This window comes from Rhineura floridana, chromosome 9 (assembly GCF_030035675.1).
Source record: "Rhineura floridana isolate rRhiFlo1 chromosome 9, rRhiFlo1.hap2, whole genome shotgun sequence".
Classification (NCBI taxonomy): Eukaryota; Metazoa; Chordata; class Lepidosauria; order Squamata; family Rhineuridae; genus Rhineura; species Rhineura floridana.
The window spans coordinates 127,652,563-127,678,353 of NC_084488.1; the positions used below are offsets into that span (position 1 = coordinate 127,652,563).

The following is a 25,791-nucleotide window of genomic DNA, read 5'->3' on the forward strand; positions in this document are numbered from 1 at the left end:
AACAATTCAGTGACCCTGGCAGTCGCCAACTTTGCCTTGGCGGCCCAAAAACTGAGGAAAATTTTTGTAAAAGGGCCAACGCCCTGAAAAGCTAACCCATTTATTTTAGCAAGACACTGATTTTAAAAATACTTCTATCTTTTGTTATTCTATGTACATTTGTAACCTTGCACATGGCCTATGGCTTAGTCTGCAATAAAGTTTGTTGTTGTTGTTGTTGGGTTGGTAGTTCCCGAGTTCAGAAAATTGGTCAGTTGCCTTCTTTGGATGGTGTCATACTCCCTCTGAAAGAGCAGGCCCATAATCTGGGGGTGCTCCTGGATCCATCTTTGTTGCTAGAGACACAGGTGACCTCATTGGCTAGGAGTGTCTTTTACTAGCTTCAGCTGGTAAGACAGCTGCGGCCATTTCTGGACCAGGATAGCCTGACCACTGTTGTCCATGTACTGGTAACCTCCAGGCTGGATTACTGTAATGCGCTCTATGTGGGGCTGCCCTTGAGGTTGGTCCGGAAGCTACAGCTGGTGCAAAATGCAGCAGCGAGACTGATCACTGGGGCAGGGTATTGGCAACATGTCACTCTGCTGAAAGAATAGCACAGGCCAAGTTAGCTGCCGGGCCAATTCAAGGTTCTAGTTTTGGTGTACAAAGCCCTATATAGCTTGGGACCAGAATACCTGAAAGATTGTCTTATCCCTTATACACCCAGTCGATCACTGCGCTGTGCAGGTGAGGGCCTCCTGCAGATGCCATCTTATGAGGAGGTCCGTTCCGCACAACAGAGGAAACAGACTTTTAGTGTAGTGCCACCTACCCTTTGGAAGTCCCTCTCCATACATATTAGACAGGCACCATCTCTGTTATCTTTTCAGCGCCTACTAAAGACTAAAGACAAGCCTTTTAAGTTGAAACCTTATCCCAGTCTGAGTCTGTGTTGGAATTGCTCTTTAACATGTTTTTAAACCTTTTCTTTTTTTCTTTTTTTAAAAACGGTTTTTAAACCTTAGAAAATGTTTTTAAAGGTGTTTTGTTTTAATATATTTTAAAGTCTATTTTTATGATGTTTTAAAGTGTTTTTAGTGCTTTTGTTTGCCACTCTGGGCTCCTACTGGGAGGAAGGGTGGGATATAAATCAAATAATAAATAAATAGTCAAGAATATCAAAAGCCGCTGAGAGATCAAGTAAGAATAACAGGGTCGCACTCCCCGTCCTTCTCCCATGTCAAGAGCTCGATGCACCTCATTGTTCCACAGTGTGACAAGGGATGCAACAGTGTCACCTGCTCTATCTACTGGAAATTCCCCCAGGGCATTCAGGAATCCAGTGGATTCCATTAGTCTGCAGGGGCAGATCATCTTAATCTGTCCACCATGCCTGCAGGGGAGGACTGGAGTTGTAAGTCTAAACTTCACCAAGAAATGATCTGACCAAGACAATGGGGTGACATCCATCCCCCCCATATCCAGACCACCCCTTCCTCTATCTGGAGCAAAAACCAAGTCGATGGCGTGCCCTGCCCTATGTGTCAGACTGGTGACAACTTGAGACAGCCCCATGGTCGTCATGGAGGCCATGAAGTCCCAAGCCAGAACACTAGAGGCGGCCTCAGCATGGACATTGAAATCACCCAGGACCATTGTTCTGGGTTCCTCCAATACCACAGCTGAGACAGCCTCCACCAGCTCGGTCAGAGAAGCTGCCAGGCAGCAGGATGAATGGTACACAAGCAGCAACCCTAGTTTCCTATCTTCTTGGCCCGACACCAGGCGCAGGCCCTCACAGAGTGAGGTTTCCTGGTGACAGAGATGGAAGTTCTGTAGACCACAGCAACTCCTCCCCCTCCCCCATCCCTGCAGCCTGTGCTGGTGTTTGGAGTGTCCAGGTGAGCAAAGCTGGATTAGATCAACTCCTCCCAGCTCACCCAACCAGGTCTCAGTAATGCACACCAAATCGGCACCCTCATCCATGATCAAATCATGAATGAGTGTGGTCTTATTGTGTACTGATCTGGCATTAAACAACAGCACACACAGGGCAGTGGACACAACAGATGAGCAACGAGGATATGGACCCAATACCTGATATGGACCCAACAAGAGCCCACCAACAAGATCTACCTGAACCAGTTATCCTAGTAGGCCTCTGAGAGAATTGGGAACAGTCATCCCCGCTCAATACCTTTCACACAGGGCCCATCTGCTCCTCCTCCTGTCTCACACTTAGGGAGGGCCAGCCGTCTGCCAGTTAGACTCTCACTCTGAAGGCATCTGGTGACTTTCTCCTATCATTCAGTTCACTGCACAGGCTCTCACAAGGTATCGTTGCACAGGTATCTCACAAGCGTGTTGTGAGGATACATTTTTGGGGGACTCTAATTTCTTTAAGCAATGCATGAAAATGTGACAGACTCCTGCCAAGTCTTCCTTGTGCTCCTCAGCTATGCACAGCCACATCTTGGCAAGAGCCGAGAGCCTTCCATTCAGATTCAGGGGCCCATCACATTTGGTTTTTGCTGGAGTCATACTGGCCACTTCCTAGGGCCCTTTGCAGTGCATTAACTTGCTCCTTCCATACAAAGTGAAGCTTTACTGGGCTCTGGGCATTCTCTCAGGTATGACAGAGGTGGGTTTACAATACATAGTTATCTTACTGAAGGCTGGTGGGAGGGGCAGAGGCAGTGACTCTAGAATGCCAGATTGGAGCTGACAGGAATCAGGATGCGAATGGAGAGGTGGCTCTTGTGGGCACAAGTGGCTTCTCTCCACCACAAATGCCCCTCCGCACCAGCCTGTGAAAGTGAATGACTTTTGGCAAAAATCTCAAATAGAGCCCAGGCTGGCTGTAGAACTGGGAATACCTTTGCTCTCAAAAGCGGTCTGGAGGAGGACTGGGAGGGGTGGGGAAGAAACAGGTCTGCTGTTCCCCCAGTTTCCTGTTCTTGCAACCTGAGGCAGCGAATCTGAACACAAGGTGGGCTCCTCAGGCCGCTGCTTGGTAGTGGGCAGCAGATAGAGGGATTCCCCCCCCCCGGCAACCCGAGCAGCATTTATTTATTTATTTATTTATTTATTATTTCAATTTATATACCGCCCTTAGCAGAATAGCTCTCAGGGCGGTGAACAAACAAGATAAAATACAATATATCATAATAAAAATCATAAAAACATATACAAACAAACAACAAAAAACACTACAAAAACACAATACGACAAAAATTAAAAATACGGATTAAAAGATTAAAATGGTTAAGAAAATTAAAATGCCTGGGAGCATAAAAAGGTCTTTACCTGGCGCCGAAAAGATAAAAGTGTAGGCGCCAGGCGTACCTCTTCGGGGAGGCTGTTCCACAACTCAGGGGCCACCACAGAAAAGGCCCTAGATCTAGTAACCACCCTCCGGGCTTCCCGATGGGTTGGTACCCGGAGGAGGGCCTTAGATTCTGAACGAAGTGAACGGGTAGGTTCGTATCGAGAGAGGCGTTCCACAAGGTATTGAGGTCCCACACCGTGTAAGGCTTTATAGGTAAGAACCAGCACCTTGAATCTCGCCCGGAAGCAAATAGGAAGCCAGTGCAGACGCGCCAAGACAGGTGTTATATGCGAAGACCGACTGGTCCTCGTCAGTAGTCTGGCAGCTGCGTTCTGCACCAGCTGAAGCTTCCGAATTGTCTTCAGGGGCAGCCCTACGTAGAGCGCATTACAGTAATCCAATCTTGAAGTTACCAGAGCGTGAACAACGGAGGCGAGGTCGTCCCTGTCCAGATAGGGGCGTAGTTGGGCTACCAGACGAAGATGGTAAAACGCATTCCGTGCCACCGAGGCCACTTGGGCCTCGAGAGACAGGGAAGAGTCGAGAAGAACCCCCAAACTACGTACCTGTTCCTTCAGGGGGAGTGTAACCCCATCCAGAACAGGGTTAACATCCACCATCTGAGCAGGGAAGGCATTCACCAACAATGTCTCGGTCTTGTCTGGATTGAGTCTCAGTTTATTAGCTCTCATCCAGTCCATTATCGCGGTCAGGCAACGGTTCAGCACATCAACAGACTCACCTGAAGAAGATGAAAAGGAGAAATAGAGCTGCGTGTCATCAGCATACTGATGGCAACGCACTCCAAAACTCCTGATGACTGCACCCAGCGGCTGCATGTAGATGTTGAAAAGCATGGGGGACAAAACCGACCCCTGAGGGACTCTGCAATGGAGAGTCCATGGTGTCGAGTGATGTTCCCCAAGCACTACCTTCTGGTGACGATCCGCGAAGTAGGAGCGGAACCACTGCCAAGTAGTGCCCCCGACACCCAACTCCGCGAGTCTCCTCAGAAGGATACCATGGTCGATGGTATCAAACGCCGCTGAGAGATCAAGGAGAATCAACAGAGTCACACTCCCCCTTGTCCCTCTCCCGACACAGGTCATCATACAGGGCGACCAAGGCTGTTTCGGTGCCAAAACCGGGCCTGAAACCGGATTGAAAAGGATCTAGATAATCGGTTTCATCCAAGAGCGCCTGGAGTTGGCTGGCAACCACCCGCTCCAAAACCTTGCCCAGAAAAGGGACATTCGCCACCGGTCTATAGTTGTTTAAATTCTCTGGGTCCAAGGAGGGTTTCTTTAAAAGAGGTCTCACTACTGCCTCCTTGAGGCTACCAGGGACCACTCCCTCCCTCAAGGAGGCATTAACCACCTCCTTGGCCCAACCGGTGGTTCCAGCCCTGCCAGCTTTCACTAGCCAAGATGGGCAAGGATCCAGAACAGACGTGGTCGCCTGAACCATTCCAAGCACCTTGTCCACTTCCTCGAGCTGCACCAACTGAAACTCATCCAATAAAGAAAGACAAGGCCGTGCTCCGGACACTTCAATGGATTCATCTGTCACAACATCAGAGTCAAGGTCCCTGCGGATACATGCAATCTTATCTTGAAAGTGTCCAGCAATTTCATTACAGCGGGTCTCAGATGTTTCCATAGTATCGTGGGGGCCAGAGTGTAAGAGCCCTCGCACGACTTTAAAAAGCTCCGCTGGGCGGCTTAAAGATGATCTAATAGAGGCAGCAAAATAGAGCTTCTTTGCTGTCCTTACCACTTTTGTATACAACTTATTGGTGGCACTTACCAAGGCATGATTGTATCCACTGGGAGTTTTCCTCCATCTGCACTCCAGCCTCCTCCTCTCATGTTTCATCGCTCTCAGCTCCGGGGTATACCACGGAGCTGTATGAGCTCTAAAGCGGAGGGGGCGCGCGGGAGCGATCGTGTCAATAGCCCGGTTCATCTCTGCATCAGGTCTTACCTCAACAGAAAAGCTGTTCAGAGATGCTCCTGCCATACCTTGGCCTGTGTACTGCTTAAACTGCTGGAGCCCATCCTGCACCGCCTGGATCAAGGCCCCCTCCTTCGGGGGGAAGGCCCCCTCTGCTGGCAAGGTACGCAGCTCTGCAATGCAACTCTGGAGCCGAGGAAAGTTCCCTCTTACCGGCTGCAAAGACAGGAGAAAGGGGATGCCCTTCAGTGCATCAGTAAGGACCCAGTTACACCCACGTGATGGGTGCACTGCCTGGGGCACCAGCAGGGACAAAGAGCTCCTTCTCATGCAGTTACTCCCACCACCTCCTTTCTCAGAGGCAGACCCTGGCACAGCCACGCATTTCCCTCGCTCAGACCTCAGCCCACCCCTTCTTCTCTGGGGGTGGGGGCATCAGGCTTCTACTCTGTACAAAGTAGGGCCCCACAACAGGGGCTGCACACCTGGTGTACAATGCAGCTCCCTGCACTGTTGATGGGCCTGACCTGGCTGGGTGGGATGGCCAAGGGCCAGCACAGAGATACGGCTGGGGTGCTGAGATCAGTTTTAGTGCCTGTTAAGCAGCATTAATGAGCCCCTCTGTAGGCAGCAGAGACCAGTGTCTAGACATGCTTTGATGTGCCATGAATAAGCTACAGCAAAGGCCGGACACTGCAGCTTGGGAGCCTGCTATGCGGGTAATGCAAGGATGCGGTGGCGAGCTTGCCTCCTCAGCCTGTCTGGAAGAAGGATACCAGGAGGTAACAGAGAAGGGAATGGGAGCAGGTCAAGGCTAGGGAAGGAAGGAAGGAGGGAGCAGAGGCACAGAAAATGGGCTCATGCTCCCAGGACAAAGCGCAGAAGCCAAAGCTAGCTGGGCTACAGCAAGGAGGAGCCAAAGCTGGGGAAAAGGGCACACCAAGAAGAGGACCTGATACAGAAACCAGAAAGGTATCCTGTCAGCTGCTGCAGGAGGGACCAGTTGCAGCTGAGCCCCCCTGGGACTGGTGGGGCAGGAGACAGGGAGGCCAACAGTAGGCGGAAGCAGAGCCAACTCATTCTACCTATATCCTCCTCCTCCCCCTCCTCCTCCTCCCTGCTGGGTTCAAGAAGGGACAACACTAAGCAGGAGGAAGCTGACAGGCAGGGCCGCCATTCCTGGACTGGATGAAAGTAAGAAGGCAGGCAGGTGAGGGCAAACCGAAGTTGGTGGGACAGGGCCCCATCCACGCTAAGGAACCAGCCTCCACCGTCAGGAGGACAAAAGCACCTGCTGAGTGGCCCAGGCTGGGCTCGAGGGGAAGGGGAGGCCTGACTCTGCAAGGGCAGGGGGTGGGGTGGGGAGAAATCATAGTCTTGCTTTGCCCTGTTGTCATTTTTGTAGTTCTGGCCCCGAGTGGGCAAAGGGTAAAGGTCCAATTGGAGTGAAGGGCACTTCACACAGCCACACTGACCTGCGAAGAACAAGGGTTGAGGGGATCCATGCAGATCTGTTGGAGCATGAAGTGGCCCCAGGAGAGAGGCCCAGGCCCAGTGGCAGAGCAGCTGCACTGCAGAGAGGGGCCCTGCTGTCCATCCACGTGGGGCAGCAGGGCTGGGAAAGGCCTCCTCTGCTGGGAGGCCGTTAGAAAGCCCCCGTCCGACAGGATAGCACAGTCAGGGGCTAGATGGGCCAGTGGTCTGACTCAACAGAAGACAGCTTCATCTATTATTATTATTATTATTATTATTATTATTATTATTATTATTATTATTATTATTATTATTATTATTATTGTTGTTGTTGTTGTTGTTGTTGTTATTGTTATTATTATTGTTATTATTATTGTTATTATTATTGTTATTATTATTATTATAGGCATATACAACTGAAAGGGCTCCTAGAGTTGCTCACAGATAGATAAAAGCAAGAGAGGTCTGCCCTCAGGGATATAAAAGACATGAAACAAAAGGAAAACGGAAGGGGGGGGAGGCAGACTCCAACACTAAATTCTGGAAACGGGCTGCTCACAGTTCAAGAAACAGGCCTGGGTGGCACCTGAGAAATACCCTGGCAAACTGGCTTACCTGGAAGTGGCAGGTAATGAGATCCCCCTGGCATCGCCAGCCAGTGAAAGGAGCAGTGGTAAGAGTATTAGCCTGGCATAGATGTAGCCGTAAGAATGTCAAAAGAGCCTGGCTGCAGCTGGACCAGGGATCCTGTCCCCACAGTGGCCAACCGGATGCCCCAATGGGAAGTCCATGCGCAGGACCTGAGTGCAAGAGTCCTCTCCCCTCCTGTGGTTCCCAGCAACTGGTTTTCACAAGCCTACCACCTCTGACTATGGCAACAGAGTACAGCCATCATGGCTAGTAGCCACTGATATCCTCCAAGCCTTTGATGGAGTGTGACCTGACAGAATCTGAGTGACTCCTCCAGTGCAAAGGGGGCAGTGGGGACACAGTAATGGCAGCCAATTCAAGTGGCTTCCAAAGCGGGTTAGGCAATGGCTACTGATTGTGCTGGCTATAGGCTACCTTCAAGACCAACGCCAGGATGCCTCTGAATGTCAGTGGCTGGAAACCACGGGAGGGGAGAGTGCTGCTGCTGTGCCTCCATCCTACTTGTGGGCTTCTTCCCATTGGAGCATCTGGCTGGCTGCTGTGAGGACTAGATGCTGGACTAGGTGGACCTCCTGTGGCCTGATCCAGCCATAGAACTCTTCTGATGTTTTTATGGCTTCATGTCTGCCAGGCTAACACTCTTATCGCTGCTCCTTTCACTGGCCATTTCAGTCAAAATGACCCCCCCCCCATCCAACCAGGTTTTGGTCACCCATACCAGATGAACTTGTTCATCCAGGACTCAATGGGGTGGGACTCAGGAGCAGAGCTGCTGTTTTGCACGCAGGAGGTCCAGTCGCCAGCAGCATCTCCCGGTAGGGCTGGAAATGTCCCCAAGAACCTGTGGAGCAGCTGCCAGTCAGTGTAGACAAAACTGAGCTAGATGGACCAATGGCCTGACTCAGTCTAAGGCAGCTTCCTATGTCCCTGGTGGACTAATTGAGGCCATTCTGACTCCTTTATGGGTTTACGAGGCAGAATGGCACCTCGGGGGTCACTCAGCCCCGGGGTTAGCGAGGACCATATCTGGGCAAGGAAGCCTTTGTGAACTGGGAGGGAGAGCTGTCTCCTCTCCAGGCTACCATCATGCTACAAATGATTAAGACAGGTATATGTTGGCAGTTTCAAGGGAAAAAATGGTTTGAGCTGACACTGTGAGCTGACCTGTTTATACCTCATGGAGACAACTACTTTCAAAAGCACTAGAGCGAGCAGAATGTATTACATCAAACAGAACATCACCTGCAGGTCCTGCAATATAATTTATGCCATCGAATGCAAAACCAGGATGTCATATCCAATACACAGGAAAAACTACAATGACCTACATACACATTTCAGAAGCCACAAACTGGCAATCTTGACTAAAAAAGTGGAGCAACCAGTTGCAAAACATTTTAACACGGAGGGCCACAGCCTGTTGGACATCTATAACAGCTATAGAGATGCCAACAGATCCAACAGCATTGACCAAGAGGGAGAACTTCTGGATATGCTCCCTGGACACATTGGCACTGCGTGGCCTTAACCTGGAGGACAGTACCAGCATTACCTAGCTTCTGCAAAGGAAGCCCCTCTGAGCATTCCATCCTCAAAGCTCTATAATGCCACCTTGGTAACAGCATTTGGATGTTAGCAGCAGATGAAGGCGGAAGCCGAAATGTTTTGCTAGTAAAATAAAAATATCTTGAAAAAAAAGAAAGAAAATGGACTGCCTTCAAGTCGATTCCCACTTATGGTGACCCTACGAATAGGGTTTTCATGGCAAGCGGCATTCAGAGGGGGTTTACCATTGCCTTCCTCTGAGGCTGAGAGGCAGTGACTGGCCCAAGGTCACCCAGTGAGCTTCATGGCTGTGTGGGGATTCGAACCCTGGACTCCCAGGTCATAGTCCAACACCTTAACCACTGCACCACACTGGCTCTTACTATATAATATTTTTCTAAGTGTCATGCTACATGTGAACACTTCTGTGCATGCCTGCGTAGAAGCACTCACAAGTAGCATGATGCTGTGAGGCGGCGATGGCAGGTGGGCAGGCGGGTGGGCAGGCGGGTGAGCAAGACAGGCAGAGGTGGCTGTGCTGGCTAGGCCTGTCCCTTGGTGCACTGGTGGGAGGAAGGGTGACCGGGGGGGGGAGAGCTGATGACCCATAGGGGGGAGGGAGGGGGTACACTGGTGACTCGGAGGGGTTAAGGGAGAAGAGTGCTGGTGACCCGCTGGGGGAGATGGAGGGAGGGTGGAGAGCTGATGACCCATGGACAGGGGAGGGAGGGGGAGCAGTGGCAACTCGTGGAGGGGAGGCGGGAGCACTGACAACCCTTGGGAGGGAGCGCTGGTGACAGCAGGCGGGGTTGGCAAGCGAAGCCCCTGTGTGTGTGTATATATATAATCTTTATTGGCAAATTAAAGTTCTTTCCTTTTATTATGGTTTCTACTTCCTGAAAAGCGGCTGCCACTTAGTGTAGACAATCCTTAGCTAGACGGACCAATGGCCTGACCTGATATAAGGCAGACTCCCATGTTCCTACGTGGATATTTAATGTCTTTCACTCTTCAGAGAATTGTAGGCAGTGGGGGGGGAGATCTTTGCCTGGTGCTGATATGACATTAAGGTAGGAATCAGGCACAAGCCTCGCTGGGGCAAGATTCCCAAGTACTTCCCATAATGGGCACCTGGTTGGCCAGTGTGAGAAAAGGTTGCTGGGCCAGATGGGCCACTGGCCTGATGTTCTCGCCCCTGAGAAGGCCCTTCCCCCAAGGATCTCCTGCTGCCATCTCAGGTGGCCGGCACACCTGAAGGAGGGCTTCACATGCAACTCTCAGGGCCTGGGCAAACACGCCAGAACAAGGCAGAAAGTCGGATTCCAGGACAGAGTGTCAAGATTTCCTCTGATCTCACAGTGATAAGAAACCTGTTCTTTGCAGCACGCCCAAAGCAGCGGCATCTGGAAGGAGGTTTTCTCCCCTCCCTCGGCAACTGGGCACTAGGGAGTGGAGAAGAGAGACGCTGGTGGACAGCACTGCCTCCCGTGGAATTCCATCGTTTACATATGTCCTGTGTGAAGATGGAAGCACTTCCGTTCTTGTGCTGTCCTCAATCTCCCAACATTCAGCTTCACTGGATGTCCATGAGTTCTAGTGTTATGAGAGGAGAAAAACTCCTCTCAATATACTTTCTCCACAACATGCATCGCTTTATACACCTCCATCATGTTCCCTGTGGCCACCATTTTTCTAAAGTAAAAAGCCCCCGAAATTGTAACCTTTCCTCATCCCCTTGATCATTTTGGTTGCCCTTTTCCTACTCTACAATATCCTTTTTGAAGTGAGGTGACCAGAACTACTTCCAAGCTACCCACCCTCAGCCAAGGGCACTGGACTCTCTCTCCCTCTCCTCCCCAGCAATATTGCTCTTTGAAGCAGCAATGTTTTACCCCTTCCAAAGAATACCCCCCTCTAGGATGCACACCTTAACGTGGTGAGGGGGTTTGAGAGTGCTGAAGAAGCTGAGAGCAATGCCATCCAGGAGTCTAGACCAAGAGGCTAGACTCCTAGCAGGGGCATCCAAAGCGGAATGGTCAAAGCTGAGACACCAGACTAAGATGCATCCAAACTCAGAGGAAGGCAATGGTAAACCACCTCTGAATACCACTTACCACGAAAACCCTATGAACAAGCTATCCAAAATGCAACATGAGATAATGCTGGAAGATGAGACCCCCCAGGTCAGAAGGCACTCACCGAGTTACTGGGGAAGAACAACGGACAAATATGAGTAGCGCTGTGACTAATGACACAGCTGGTTCAAAGCTGAAAGGAGCTGATATACCCAGATGCGAAAGGAGAGTCTGGAGTTGTACAATGTACACAATAGGAACATGGAATGTGAGAAGCATGTACCAGGAGAAGTAAGAAATTATCAAGCAAGAAATGGAATGCATCAACATTACAATACTTGGTGTGAGTGAATTAAAATGGACAGGAATGGGACATTTTCAATCAGGCAACTACAAAATATTTTATGCAGGAAATGAGAAATTAAGAAGAAATGGGATTGCTTAAATAATGAGAAGTGATGTAGCAAAAGAAATTAGGAGCTACAACGCAAGGTCTGAGCGAGTTATATCAATGAGATTAAATGGGAAACCTATTAACATAACCATCATCCAAGTCTATGCTCCAACAGCAAAAGCAGAAGAAGAGGAACTGCGGAGATTTTAAGCAGAGGTACAGGAAGAAGCTGATCACGCACCAAAACAAGATGTTCTGATTATCATGGGGGACTGGAATGCAAAAGTAGGGAACAGAGGAGATCTAGGAATTGTGGGGAAATTGGGCTTAGGAGATAGAAATGAAGCAGGAGAAAGGCTTATTGAATTCTGTGAAGCCAATAATTTGTCTCTTGCGAACACTTTTTATGAGCAACTGAAAAGATGACTGTACACATGGCCATCACCAAATGGTCAATATAGGAATCAAATTGATTCTATAATTGGTAGCAGAAGATGGAGAAGTTCCATTCTGCGAAAACAAGACCAGGAGCAGACTGTGGTACAGATCATCAACTGATCGTATCGAAAATCAGAGTAAAGCTAAAGAAGACCAACAAAGTAATCATAATGCCAAAATACAATTTAAAGAACATCCTAGAAGAATATAAAGATCAAATAAGGAACAGCTTTGAGGCTTTAAACTTAGTCGACAGAGAATCAGAAAAACTATGGAGTGAAGTCAAGGACATTATCAGGGAAGAATGCAAAAAGACAATACCTCCAGTTAAAAAGAGAGAATGACCTCAGTGGATGATTGAAGAAACTCTTAAAATGGTTAAAGAGGGAAGGAAAGCAAAAGCAAGAGGAGATAGAAACACAGTCAGAACCCTAAATGCAACAATAGAGCGACTAGTAGGTAGGGACAAAGAGAACTATTACAATAGTTATTGTAGAGAAATAGAAGAGGACAACAAAAAGGGAAGAACAAGAGCCCTATTCCAAAAGATTAGAGATATTACAGGGAAATTTAAACCAAGAGTAGGGATGTTGAATTATCAACAGGGGAACACACTGACTGACCGAGATGAAATAAAAGGAAGATGGAAGCAATACACTGAAGAACTCTACAAAAGAGATGCTAGGATGACAGACTCATTCATGGAGGAACCGTATGATGAAGAACCAGAAATTCTAGAATGTGAGGTGAAAGCTGCTCTTAAAATACTTGGAAGAAACAAAGCACCAGGAACAGATGGCATACCAATAGAGTTGCTACAAGCTACTGAGACTGAATCTGTCCAAATTGGACTAAAATCTGTCACAAAATATGGAAAACTAAACAACGGCCCACAGACTGGAAGCGTTCAACATACATCCCAATTCCAAAGAAAGGGGAACCCAGGGAATGCAGTAATTATCGAACTATTGCCTTAATATCCCATGCAAGTAAAGTAATGCTCAAGATTCTACAACAAAGGCTCTTACCATATATGGAGCGAGAAATGCCAGACGCCCAAGCTGGATTTAGAAAGGGAACAGGCACCAGAGATCATATCGCAAACATACGCTGGATAATGGAACGTCTGGCTGACCTTGCGAGTGCGTAGGATTGTTCCCTGCTTTTCTCCTGTCTCATGCCCAGTCAGGGGGTTTTGGACTGAGGAGTCTGTCGTATGAAACAATATCTGTAAATGAGACATGGTGATTCATTCTGTACGGTGAGCAAAAATATTTATTCCGCTGAAGCCATTGGTGTCTCTTAAATCTCCTAAGAAGTTAGGAGGTGGGCTGTAACATCAGTGGCCTATGTACAACTTGATAAGAGTGTGGGAACACTTAGTAATTAAAGTGAAGGACTTTTGCGGGCTAAGAGTCAATTTTGGAAGCCAATGGATAATGTTTTATTGCTGACTGACAAATGCCTTGAAGATGTTGGGCAAAGAAATTTACATTAAAAAAGAGACTCACGTAAAGTTATTTCCGTTTGACTGCTAGGACAAAGGAGTGAACTGCTATGTAATTTAGGAGATTACACTAACTAGACCAGCCTTTAAGTTGTGAACTGTTAAGTAGATAGCTGGTGAGGTGATTAACAACATAATGGTACTAACAAGAAATGCTCGGAAAGCCTTGGGAGCTGCCTTCACCCTTGAATGTATTATGCCACAGGAAGGAGGTTTGAGCAAGAGGAATCAAAGCCAAGAGTCACCTCATAGGACTGAAACCTCAGTAGAAGAACAAAGGAGTCAAACAAAAATTACTCACTTTTTTTCACCAGTAACTGATAAGGAGCCTAATGAGGATCTTGTTCAAGACCCTCACCTCCCCCTTGACTGGTCCCTCACCCTCAAGAATAATATGCACGATGTACCAGGGGTGTATTCTACTTTAAATCTCACAATGGAGCTGGCACTAGCTGAGAATTCAGGTGCAAGACCTTTAACTCATTCATTAGGCTCTCTCCATGACAACTCACCTCAGTCACAATCTACTGAGTTGGCAAACTCTATAATCATGGAAGCCTCTTCAAAAAAGGAACAGGGCAATGAGTCAGTACCTGATGTGCAACTACTAGACTCCCCAAAGACAGGGCTGCCAATAATGAGATGGCTGTTCCTGCTGGCAATGGATTTAGAGCATGTCAAATCCTTTTTAACTGAATGTAACCAATTATTAACACTACTAGTTGAAATACATCAAAAGGCCACTCCGACTCTTCATCCTGGGGGCTCAACCACATCAACCCGATCAAACTCACTAACAACCACCACTTCCACTAAGCTGGTGACTAGAGTTCGGAAACGCAGGAAATTAAAAGGGGGGCTTACTAACGTGAAAAAGAGTAAAAACCTGAAAAATCAAAAGCCAGCGCGAAATAAGAAAATGAATTTTAGAAATCTATTTAAGTTAGTAGGAAACCCTCCTACACAGAAAACTGAGAAGGACATAAAAATGCAGTCGAAGAGCTCCATGGGGAAAACTAACACAAACCAGATTGAGGACTCTAATACACAAAGGGCTGTTATAACTACTCCGCCTCTACAGTTAGCATCCCCCACGCAAGAGCAGGTCTTGTATAGACCTTGCCAAGATCCGTGGCTCGATGTATTGTTGAATGTGAACTTAAGGCAGGAGAAGTTGGAAAGCCCTAAGGGCAATAAATGGGACCTAGTATTGAATCGCTGTAAGTTGGTTTTAGCAAGCTTCCCCAAACCAAGAGGCCGACTACTCCAAAGTGATCGTAAAGTACATCTGTTAAAAATTCTGAAGAGAACTCTTTCAATCCAGTTTACCATAAATGACATTGACCAGGTGGAGTATTTATACTATAATGGGATAAGAGCCCGTGCTGTTATCTCCTTTAATGCCTGCAATATTGTGAGCCAAATTTATAATTGCAAGGATGCTTTTGCCAAAATGGGAAAAATAATCCTAAATTTTTTTGAAAACAAGGCCCCTCCACTGGCTTTACACACTCGACGTCCTTTTCATCCTGACTGTGTGTTAGAAGAGGGGGAAAGAAGCCAGGGAATCTTAATCGATCTCGACCCGATTGACTCAAGCATCGGCAATGACACTAGAAAGTTAGTTAGTAACAACAGCTGGATGGACATTGGGACGCAAGAACGTCCCCAACCCCCTGACTCAAAGAATGAACCGTTTGAAAAGGAAGAGAATTTGCTGATAGAGTCTTTCACCATTTTATCGCCTCGACAAGGGGATATACTAAGCAGACTTGACCAACTTAAGTCCCACCTTCTAGATATCCATTTAAAGAAGTTTCAACATGGCACTGATCCGGTGATGTATGAACAAGAACATATGACCCCGAGAGTCTCGGGGGGGAGACGGGTGACTGATCACCAGAGAACAGATTTGGAGGCCTGTGGGGCTTTTGTCGGAGTGTCCTCCACCTCACCCTTTAAGAAAGAGGGGTCTTTCGCTGTCGAGTCGGAAGTCTCGCTTCCTGTTCTTCAGTCTGTGACAGAACATAAGGCTCCACCTGGAGATGAGGCCACTAGTTCCTTTAAGACAACTTCCAAAGGCTCTACATATGTTGATAATAGGAACCTCCCAAATTCTAACTACTGGCTCAAGATGAGATACCTTGAAGAGCCGGAGTTAGGATCACAGGAAAGGTCCTCTCCAAGTAGTGATATGACAACCTCATCTATTCAGATCATTGCTGAGACGAATACGCAACCCCGGAAAAACTTGCCAACTCCAGTCATAAGTCACCGTGCAACAGTTATAGATCTTAAAAAGAAAAGCCCACACCTCCCAACCCTCACTCAATCGCACACTAAACTAAATGGCTGTATATGCGATGCTCGAGACGCCAATGAAATTTCTTCAGCCTGACAATCAAGTATCTTATCTTGGAATATCATGGGTTGGGCAAATAAGCAGTACGACCTGGATTTTGTCACTTACCTTCAAAAATTCAAGATTATATGTTTACAAGAAACCTGGGCTGTTGAAGCAAATTTACCATCTCTTCAGGGCTTTCGTGCCTTTTCTAGTCCTGCGGCAAAACTTAACAAAAAAGGCCGTGGTAGTGGTGGCCTTACTATTTTCATTTCGGTGGATTTGCCTGTTGATATTCAGGTGCTGAATAACAACTCTTCACAGTATATCCAGATTTTAAGGATTATGGGTAAAAGCCTCAGCCCGTTTATTTGTATTAATGTGTATTTTCCACCTACCTTAGCTAAGAACTTGGATTTTAACAGTATTTGGGATCGACTGTCAGGAATCTTGTCACAGTTAGATTTTCAATTCCCCAACTGTAGATTGCTGCTGTGTGGTGACTTCAACGCCAGAATGGGGACAGTATGGTCAATGGGTGAGACCATCATACTCCAGGGGCCTAGTCCTCAAACTCCACTGACTGAGAGGGTTGTTCAGGACAAAAAGTCTAATAAACAGGGGAGGAGAATGGCAGAACTTCTGCTACTGCATCATCTAGAATGTTTACATGGCACTGACATAGATGAGTCACATGGCTCTTTTACGTATCTGACTAATCGGGGTGCCAGCATAATAGATTATATGTCAGTATCTAAGGCCCTGTTTCCCGACTTACTTAGGTTTGTAGTGGATAACAGAGTGGAAAGTGACCACTTCCCGCTCTTGTTATACGTGAGAGCTTTGATACCTTCTCCCCCCCAACCTCTACTAAATCTGGAGGGGTTCCAACATGCGGAACAGAGAATTCGCTGGTCCATTGACCTGCACTCCTCTGTTTCACAACTACTTGTTAGCAACACTCTTCATTCCCTACGGCAAGACATTATGAATTCCGAAACGAATGCCATTCAGGTTTACCAGACTATTTTGCAACATTTAAGACCAATGTTGGTCCAGAAAAAACGAATATTGTCTTTTAGACAACCAGGAAATGGATGGTTTGATCAGGAGTGTAGGATAGTGTCGTGTCCAGGGCTGGACTCAGGAATCACACCAGTCGATGAAAGCAATTCAGTTTTTATTAATGTAATATCCAGAGACTACGTCTCCTCATGAAGCAACACAATACACGTGTTCTGCGACATGCAAGAGAGTTGACAGAACAAGGAATTCCCGCCCCCCCTTATCCTTTTTAAGGGGGCTTTCTGGCGCAAATTCTCTCACTCCGCCTTAGGACAATTTCTTCCCCGCCCCTTCTCTCTCTCCCCCTGACTCGTTTTTCCCTTCTCCGGGTTCGTGGTGAGGGTGGAAGTTCTGCCTCCCCCTCCTCTTCTGAAGATTCTGTTTCTGGGATTGGAGAAAGGGGGGGGGTGAGCATCATGCCCATCAGGCTGACTTTTCCCTGGCTGAGGAGGGAGTGGAATCCCCCCTCCTTCTTGGTCTAACGGCTCTGGCTCAGTGAGGGGGGTAAGCGTGGGAAATTCCTGAGTACATAAGAACATAAGAAGAGCCTGCTGGATCAGGCCAGTGTCCCATCTAGTCCAGCATCCTGTTCTCACAGTGGCCAACCAGGTGCCTGGGGGAAGCCCGCAAGCAGGACCCGAGTGCAAGAACACTCTCCCCTCCTGAGGCTTCCGGCAACTGGTTTTCAGAAGCATGCTGCCTCTGCCTAGGGTGGCAGAGCACAGCCATCATGGCTAGTAGCCATTGATAGCCCTGTCCTCCATGAATTTGTCTAATCTTCTTTTAAAGCCGTCCAAGCTGGTGGCCATTACTGCATCTTGTGGGAGCAAATTCCATAGTTTAACTATGCGCTGAGTAAAGAAGTACTTCCTTTTGTCTGTCCTGAATCTTCCAACATTCAGCTTCTTTGAATGTCCACGAGTTCTAGTATTATGAGAGAGGGAGAAGAACTTTTCTCTATCCACTTTCTCAATGCCATGCATAATTTTATACACTTCTATCATGTCTCCTCTGACCCGCCTTTTCTCTAAACTAAAAAGCCCCACATGCTGCAACCTTTCCTCGTAAGGGAGTCGCTCCATCCCCTTGATCATTCTGGTTGCCCTCTTCTGAACCTTTTCCAACTCTAGAATATCCTTTTTGAGATGAGGCGACCAGAACTGTACACAGTATTCCAAATGCGGCCGCACCATAGATTTATACAATGGCATTATGATATCGGCTGTTTTATTTTCAATACCTTTCCTAATTATCGCTAGCATGGAATTTGCCTTTTTCACAGCTGCCGCACACTGGGTCGACATTTTCATCGTGCTGTCCACTACAACCCCGAGGTCTCTCTCCTGGTCGGTCACCGCCAGTTCAGACCCCATGAGCGTATATGTGAAATTAAGATTTTTTGCTCCAATATGCATAATTTTACACTTGTTTATATTGAATTGCATTTGCCATTTTTCTGCCCATTCACTCAGTTTGGAGAGGTCTTTTTGGAGCTCTTCACAATCCCTTTTTGTTTTAACAACCCTGAACAATTTAGTGTCATCAGCAAACTTGGCCACTTCACTGCTCACTCCTAATTCTAGGTCATTAATGAACAAGTTGAAAAGTACAGGTCCCAATACCGATCCTTGAGGGACTCCACTTTCTACAGCCCTCCATTGGGAGAACTGTCCGTTTATTCCTACTCTCTGCTTTCTGCTTCTTAACCAATTCCTTATCCACAAGAGGACTTCTCCTCTTATTCCATGACTGCTAAGCTTCCTCAGAAGCCTTTGGTGAGGTACCTTGTCAAACGCTTTTTGAAAGTCTAAGTACACTATGTCCACTGGATCACCTCTATCTATATGCTTGTTGACACTCTCAAAGAATTCTAATAGGTTACTGAGACAGGACTTTCCCTTGCAGAAGCCATGCTGGCTCTGCTTCAGCAAGGCTTGTTCTTCTATGTGCTTCGTTAATTTAGCTTTAATAATACTTTCTACCAGTTTTCCAGGGACAGAAGTTAAGCTAACTGGCCTGTAATTTCCAGGATCCCCTCTGGATCCCTTTTTGAAGATTGGCGTTACATTTGCCACTTTCCAGTCCTCAGGCACGGAGGAGGACCCAAGGGACAAGTTACATATTTTAGTTAGCAGATCAGCAATTTCACATTTGAGTTCTTTGAGAACTCTCGGGTGGATGCCATCCGGGCCCGATGATTTGTCAGTTTTTATATTGTCCATTAAGCTTAGAACTTCCTCTCTCGTTACCACGAGTAGTGTCTGTAACTTTGTCTGCTGGAGTTTCAAGGCCTCTGCGGTCACTGGGCAACACTATCTCTGAGAGTTCTCCCTCCCCCTCTTCACCCAGCTCTGAGAAAGTGATCTCCTGCTCATCCTCTGAAGTGCTAGGGTCCCAATCCTGCATCCTGACAGATAGCCAGGAGAGTGCTGATGAACTATTCACGTTCGGCCATTAGATACACTGTAACTTACTCGCATGATTACCTAGTCCATTTGAGGTCTTCATATAAGTTACTTTTGAAACAAAAAAAAGAATTATACGCTAGACTCCAATGGCAACAGCTAGATCAGATCACCGCCTATTGAGGTTTAGACTCACAATGTTTTCTTCCCTCTGCAAGGGTGGAGGACCAATTAAGATGGTCCATCCCAGGAGACTAATGAATCCTGAGGGTTTTCAGAAGGCTCTGGGGAGTTTTCCGGCTGATAAAACTGACGCTCCTGTCGAAACCCTGGTCAATCTGTGGAAATCTGTGGAATACGGAAATGACCCGGGCAGCTGACACGATTGCCCCAATGCGCCCTCTCCTTTGCAGAGCTCAACGGGCTCCGTGGTTTACCCCGGAGCTAAGAGTGATGAAGCAAGAAAGGAGACGGCTTGAGTGCAAATGGAGACGAACTCCCGACGGCTGTAACCTTGCACTTGTGAAGGTCTCCACCAAGCTCTATGTGAAGGCGGTGAGGGCAGCAAAGAAGCAGTACTTTGCTGCCTCCATTCAGTCATCTTCCAACCGCCCAGCGGAGCTTTATAAAGTTGTTCGGGGACTCTTACATTCTGGTCCTCAGAACGCAATAATATCATCAACAGCTCGCTGTAATGAGTTTGCGAGACACTTCCAAGATAACATCACGAACATCCGCCGGGACCTTGACTCCAATATTGTAGCAGTTGATCCTAATGAGGTGTCCAGAGCACAGTCTTGTCCTGTTTTATTGGATGAATTTCAGTTGGTACAGCTCGAGGATGTGGACAAGGTGCTTGGACAGGTGCGGGCGACCACGTCTGCTCTGGATCCTTGCCCCTCGTGGCTAATAAAAGCTAGCAGGAATGGAACAGCCGGATGGGCCAAGGAGGTGATCAATGCCTCTTTACGAGAGGGAGTGGTACCACTCTGTCTGAAACAGGCGGTGGTGAAACCGCTCCTAAAAAAACCCTCCTTGGACCCTGAAAACCTTGACAACTATAGACCGGTAGCAAATGTTCCATTCCTGGGCAAGGTTTTAGAGCGTGTGGTCGCTCGCCAGCTCCAGGGTCTCCTGGATGAAACTGATTATCTGGATCCATTTCAATCGGGCTTTCGGCCGGGATTTGGTACAGAAACAGCCTTGGTCGCCCTGTATGATGACCTCTGTCGGGAGAAAGACAGAGGGAGTGTAACTCTGTTGGTTCTCCTAGATCTCTCAGCGGCTTTTGATACCATCGACCATGGTATCCTTCTGGGGCGACTTGCGGACTTGGGAGTTGGAGGCACTGCTTGGCAGTGGCTGTGCTCCTACCTCGAGAATCGTCTCCAGAAGTTGGTGCTTGGAGAGCATTACTCGAATCCCTGGGTACTCCAATATGGGGTCCCGCAGGGTTCTGTTCTGTCCCCCATGCTTTTTAATATCTATATGAAGCCGCTGGGTGAGGTCATAAGGAGATTTGGAGTGCGTTTCCAGCAATATGCTGATGATACGCAGCTCTACTTCTCCTTTTCATCTTCTTCAGGTGAGGCTGTTGATGTACTAAACCACTGCCTGGCCGCGATAATGGACTGGATGAGAGCTAATAAACTGAGACTCAATCCTGACAAGACTGAGATGCTGTTGGTGGGGGAGCTCTCTGCCCAGATGGCTGATGTCCGACCTGCCCCAGATGGGGTTACACTCCCCCTAAAGGAGCAAGTCCGTAGTTTGGGGGTCTTATTAGATCCGCTCCTGTCACTGGAGGCTCAGGTAGCCTCGGTGGCATGGAATGCGTTCTACCAGCTTCGGCTGGTAGCCCAACTACGACCCTATCTGGACAGGGAGAACCTTGCCACAGTTATCCATGCTCTGGTAACCTCTAGATTGGACTACTGTAATGCACTCTACGTAGGGTTACCTCTGAAGACGGTTCTGAAACTTCAGCTAGTGCAGAATGCTGCGGCCAGAGTTCTTACCGGGACTAAAAAAATATGATCATATAACTCCTGTCCTGGCCCAGCTGCACTGGCTACCAATATGTTTCCGGGCCAGATTCAAAGTGTTAGTTCTTACCTATAAAGCCCTTAACGGCATTGGACCGCAATACCTGGTGGAACGCCTCTCCCGCTATGTACCAGCCCGTTCACTGCGCCTGACGTCGAAGGCCCTTCTCCGGGTTCCAACGCATATGGAGGCCCGGAGAGTAATAACTAGAGCTAGGGCCTTCTCGGTGGTGGCCCCCGAGTTATGGAACGCCCTCCCTGACGAGATACGCCTGGCGCCTTCTTTGTTATCTTTTCGGTGCCAGGTAAAGACCTACCTCTTTGCCCAGGCATTTTAAATTCTACTTTAATTTGTCTTTGTCTTAATTTTGTTTATATATTTTTATACTGTATTGTTTTCATGTTTATTTGTGTTTTAACCTGTTTTTATCTTTTGTACACCGCCCTGAGAGCTTGTTGCTATAGGGCGGTTTAAAAATGTAATTAAATAAATAAATAAATAAAATAATCTAGCCGTAGTGGCGAGGAATGAGAGCCAATTTTGGAACCTTGTCTCTAAGGGCATGGGTACTCCCAGACCTTTAATTATTGGACAAATACCTTCAATTGCCTGGCATTCCCATTTCAGTAAGCTATACATGACCTCCCCCACTAATAATCCTCCTCCCATTGAGAAAACAAGCATGCCTCAATGGTCACCGATTACTGCATTACAAATTAAATCCCTCATATCAGCCCTTAGATCAGGCAAAGCTCCAGGAGAAGATATGCTGCCTCCAGAAATTTATAAAACCGTTCCTGACTGGTGGGCCCCTATTTTGGCAAAGTTGTTTAATCAAATCAATAGCTCGGGCATCTTCCCCGAGGGTTGGAAGCAGAGCATAGTCTTCCCTATTTATAAAAAGGGTGATAAGCAGGATCCAAATAATTATCGCCCCATTAGCCTCCTGGATATTGGCTCTAAGCTCTATAGTAAATATCTTCAGTTAAAAGTAGAGGACTGGGAATCCTCTAACCAGGTTATTCACCCCGAACAGGCTGGATTTAGGAAAGGAATAGGCACTATTGATCACTGCCTGACCCTCCTTTTTTTAGCCAAACAGTGTATGGCAGGTCCCACCAAGCATTTATATGCTGCCTTTGTCGACCTGGCAGCTGCATTTGACTCCATCGACAGGAACTTAATGTGGACTAAGTTGGCAAATACCAACATTGACAAAGTCTATTGTTCCTGATTAGAGAACTGCACACAAATACCTCGGCACGAGTAAGAGTGGGGATATCTGGTTCCCTAACTGATTCCATTGTTATAAATAAAGGGGTAAAGCAGGGGTGCCTTTTGGCCCCAATACTCTTTAACCTCTATATAAATGACATAGTCCCTTATCTATCTGGGCTGGAGTTTTTTCCACCTTCAATTGGAACTAGGAAAATATCCATTTTACTATACGCGGATGATATGATACTATTATCTATCACTCGCAATGGTCTAAGGAGGCTACTGTTGAAACTTAGCGATTACTGTGCTAAAGAAAAGTTGACGATCAATTACGAGAAAACAAAGGTGATGGTGTTTGGCAAAAGGCACACTAATTTCACATGGAGAATTGAAGGACATCAAATTGAACAATGCCGTGAATTTAAATACCTGGGAGTATACTCCGAAAATCTTTCATGGAAAAAACATGTGGATATGACTATAACTTCTGCATTAAAAACAATTGGAGCCATACTAAAATTTTATCGCACAGTAGATGGCAATTTAATTGCCCTTGCCTTAAAAATTTTTCAGACTAAGGTTCTTCCGCAGATCTTATATGGTGCAGCAGTCTGGGGGTGGGAAGAAAACCAGCTAAAAAGGCTCGAGTCTCTTCAAAATAGTTTCCTGAAAAGGTTACTGTTTTTACCTCATGGTACCCCAGCCGCCCTGCTTCGAGCAGAGACCGGTCTGCCCTCAGTTGGAGCTCGTGTCCACTACGCTTTCATTAATTATTGGAACATCTCCAAAGTAGCCCCAGCCAAGTCACTACTCAAATTGTGCCTTGAGCAAGAACCAAAAGTTAAATACTGGGCCTCAAGAGTCGATAGTCTTTATCATCTATATCACATCCAGAGACAGGTACCGTTTACCATAAACACCAGATTAAAGTTTAGAGGTGAAATTTATCAGCACAGTGCCATGTTAGACAGGCAGGTCATTAATGTTTCTAAATTCTCCAAATGGTATAAGCTCTATAAAGGTGACCATCATAGAGCTGCATACCTGACCCAGCCTTTAAATCTAAAACTTAGGCAACCATTTACAGCGCTTTGTTTCCAAACTATGCCGAACGCTGTGCTGGATGGTCGTTACACACAGACCCCTTGGTCCCACCGTCTTTGCATATGTGGTGTCTCAGAGGTTGAAGATCTGCCTCATTATCTACTGTTCTGCCCTTTATACTCCTGTCCCCGAGCTAAATACTTGAATTGTTTGTTGGCCCATTTGTGCCAGGACCAGATTCTCCAATCCATCTCTTATCTTATGTCTGATTTAGACATTTTCATAACATATAGGGTTGCCCTTTTTGCACTCGCAGCCCAAAAGCTACATGCGAAATACATCTCCGATCATGCGATAAACTGTCAGGGGGATGCCCTATGGTAACAGTCTGTAAGTGTTAACAGGGTTTTAATCATTTAATAGTGGGCCTTTAGCTGGGAAGCACAATAGTCTGTTGTGACTTTCAGGTTTTAGTTGGTATGTATCCAACGAATGAATTTTAATTTAATTTTAACTGTAACTTGTGTACTGAAATGCTGCATGTGTTATCTGTTGTGCGATGGCCTATGGCTAAGCAATAAAGTTATACATACATGGAACGGAGCAAGGAATTTCAGAAGAAAATCATCCTGTGCTTTATAGATTACAGCAAAGTCTTTGACTATGTAGATCATGGAAAACTATGGAATGCTTTAAAAGAAATGGGGGTGCCACAGCATCTGATTGTCCTGATGCCCAACCTATACTCTGGACAAGAGGCTACTATAATGACAGAATATGGAGAAACCGATTGGTTCCCCATAGGAAAGGGTGTGAGACAGGGGTGTATTTTATCACCCTATTTATTTAATCTCTACGCAGAACATATCATACGGAAAACGGGATTGGACCAAGATGAAGGAGGTGTGAGAATTGGAGAGAGAAATATCAATTTAAGATATGCAGACGATACCCTACTACCAGCAGAAACCAGTAATAACTTAAAACGAATGTTGATGAAAGTTAAAGAGGAAAGCACAAAAGTGGGACTACAGCTGAATGTCAAAAAGACTAAAGTAATGACAACAGAAGATTTATGTAACTTTAAAGTTGACCATTAGGACATTGAACTTGTCAAGGATTATCAATACCTTGGCAAAGTCATTAACCAAAATGGAGACAATAGTCAAGAAATCAGAAGAAGGCGACTTCCGGGAAGGGTGACTTCGCTTGTGCCTGCTTTTGAGACGGGCTCCTGCCTCAAAAGAAGCTTATTCAGATATTTTTTTTTTGACTGATGAAATTTATCCCGGGCAGGGAGAAACGTAGAGATCAACCTCAAAAGCCTGTTTTTGTTGGGAGGACTGGATTTCATTAATTTATGAGAAAAGGTCCAGCCAGCAATGCCGGACGGACTTCCGAACAAGCTCTATCTGATTAATGCGATACGTTTATCTTTTCTTCAAAGAGAAAACGGACTAACAGGCAAGCACCCTTCTTTCTATTATTTTTTTTACTTGGTTTAAATTGTTGCAGCAAAAAGAGATTTGTCAAATGAATCAGCTTTAAAGAACTTCTGGGTGAGCTATAACTCTTCTCTGTTATTCACGAAATTAACAGCTTATCTCTGTTTCTATTGCAAAAAGCTGTCCTGGAAGTGCATTCTAAAGATATAAACAGAAGAGGGATTTCTATTCCGAGGAACATTATATTGTCTGGGACTATTCTCTTTTTGGTCTATTTTATTTTGACGAATATGCTTCTTCACGACGCCACTAACTGTTTTGATGCTGGGAACTAAATTTGTTTTGTATTCTTGAACATAGAGAGATAAGGCAGGCTGCTCTGTTTATACTGTGATGTCATCAAGCCTGGAATATTAACCCAATTGTTGCTGAAATAAGAAGTGGTTCTTCTTTATTTTTGTTTTGTTTTGTTTTCGTGGTTTTAAAAATGGCAATCAAGAAAATGGCTGAGAATCTGGAAGTAATTATGTTTCAGAAAATAATGGATGAGATTGAGATAACGAAACAAACCCTGCGACAGGGCAGTAAGGAGCTGAAAATTGAACTGAGCAAAATGACGCAGGAGCTTAAAGAAATAGGGGATCCTGTGAGAGAGGAGAATGAGATCAGAGATGAGAAAAGAAAAAATAAAGGGAAGATACAAGCCTTGGAGATTGGAACAAATGTGGAATTGGAAAAAGATCTGGAGTTTATGGATATTAGAAATAAAATCTACTGTTTGGAATTTAACATTATCTCTTAAGAAATTAATGAAGATATTAGAGATAAAGTTATCAATGGCTTGGATAATCTTCTGGACTGGAATGACATGATGGAGC

General features: G+C 46.4%; 1 protein-coding gene across 1 annotated transcript in view; it reads right to left on the reverse strand.

Annotated features, from left to right (window-relative positions):
• M1AP (meiosis 1 associated protein) overlaps positions 1 to 25,791 on the reverse strand; it is a 55,905-nt gene that overhangs the window by 28,404 nt on the left and 1,710 nt on the right. Inside the window, exon 2 of the mRNA XM_061582972.1 lies at positions 5,294 to 5,479. Within this exon, the coding sequence (XP_061438956.1) occupies positions 5,294 to 5,479 (186 nt within the window). The remainder of the gene's footprint in view (positions 1 to 5,293; positions 5,480 to 25,791) is intronic.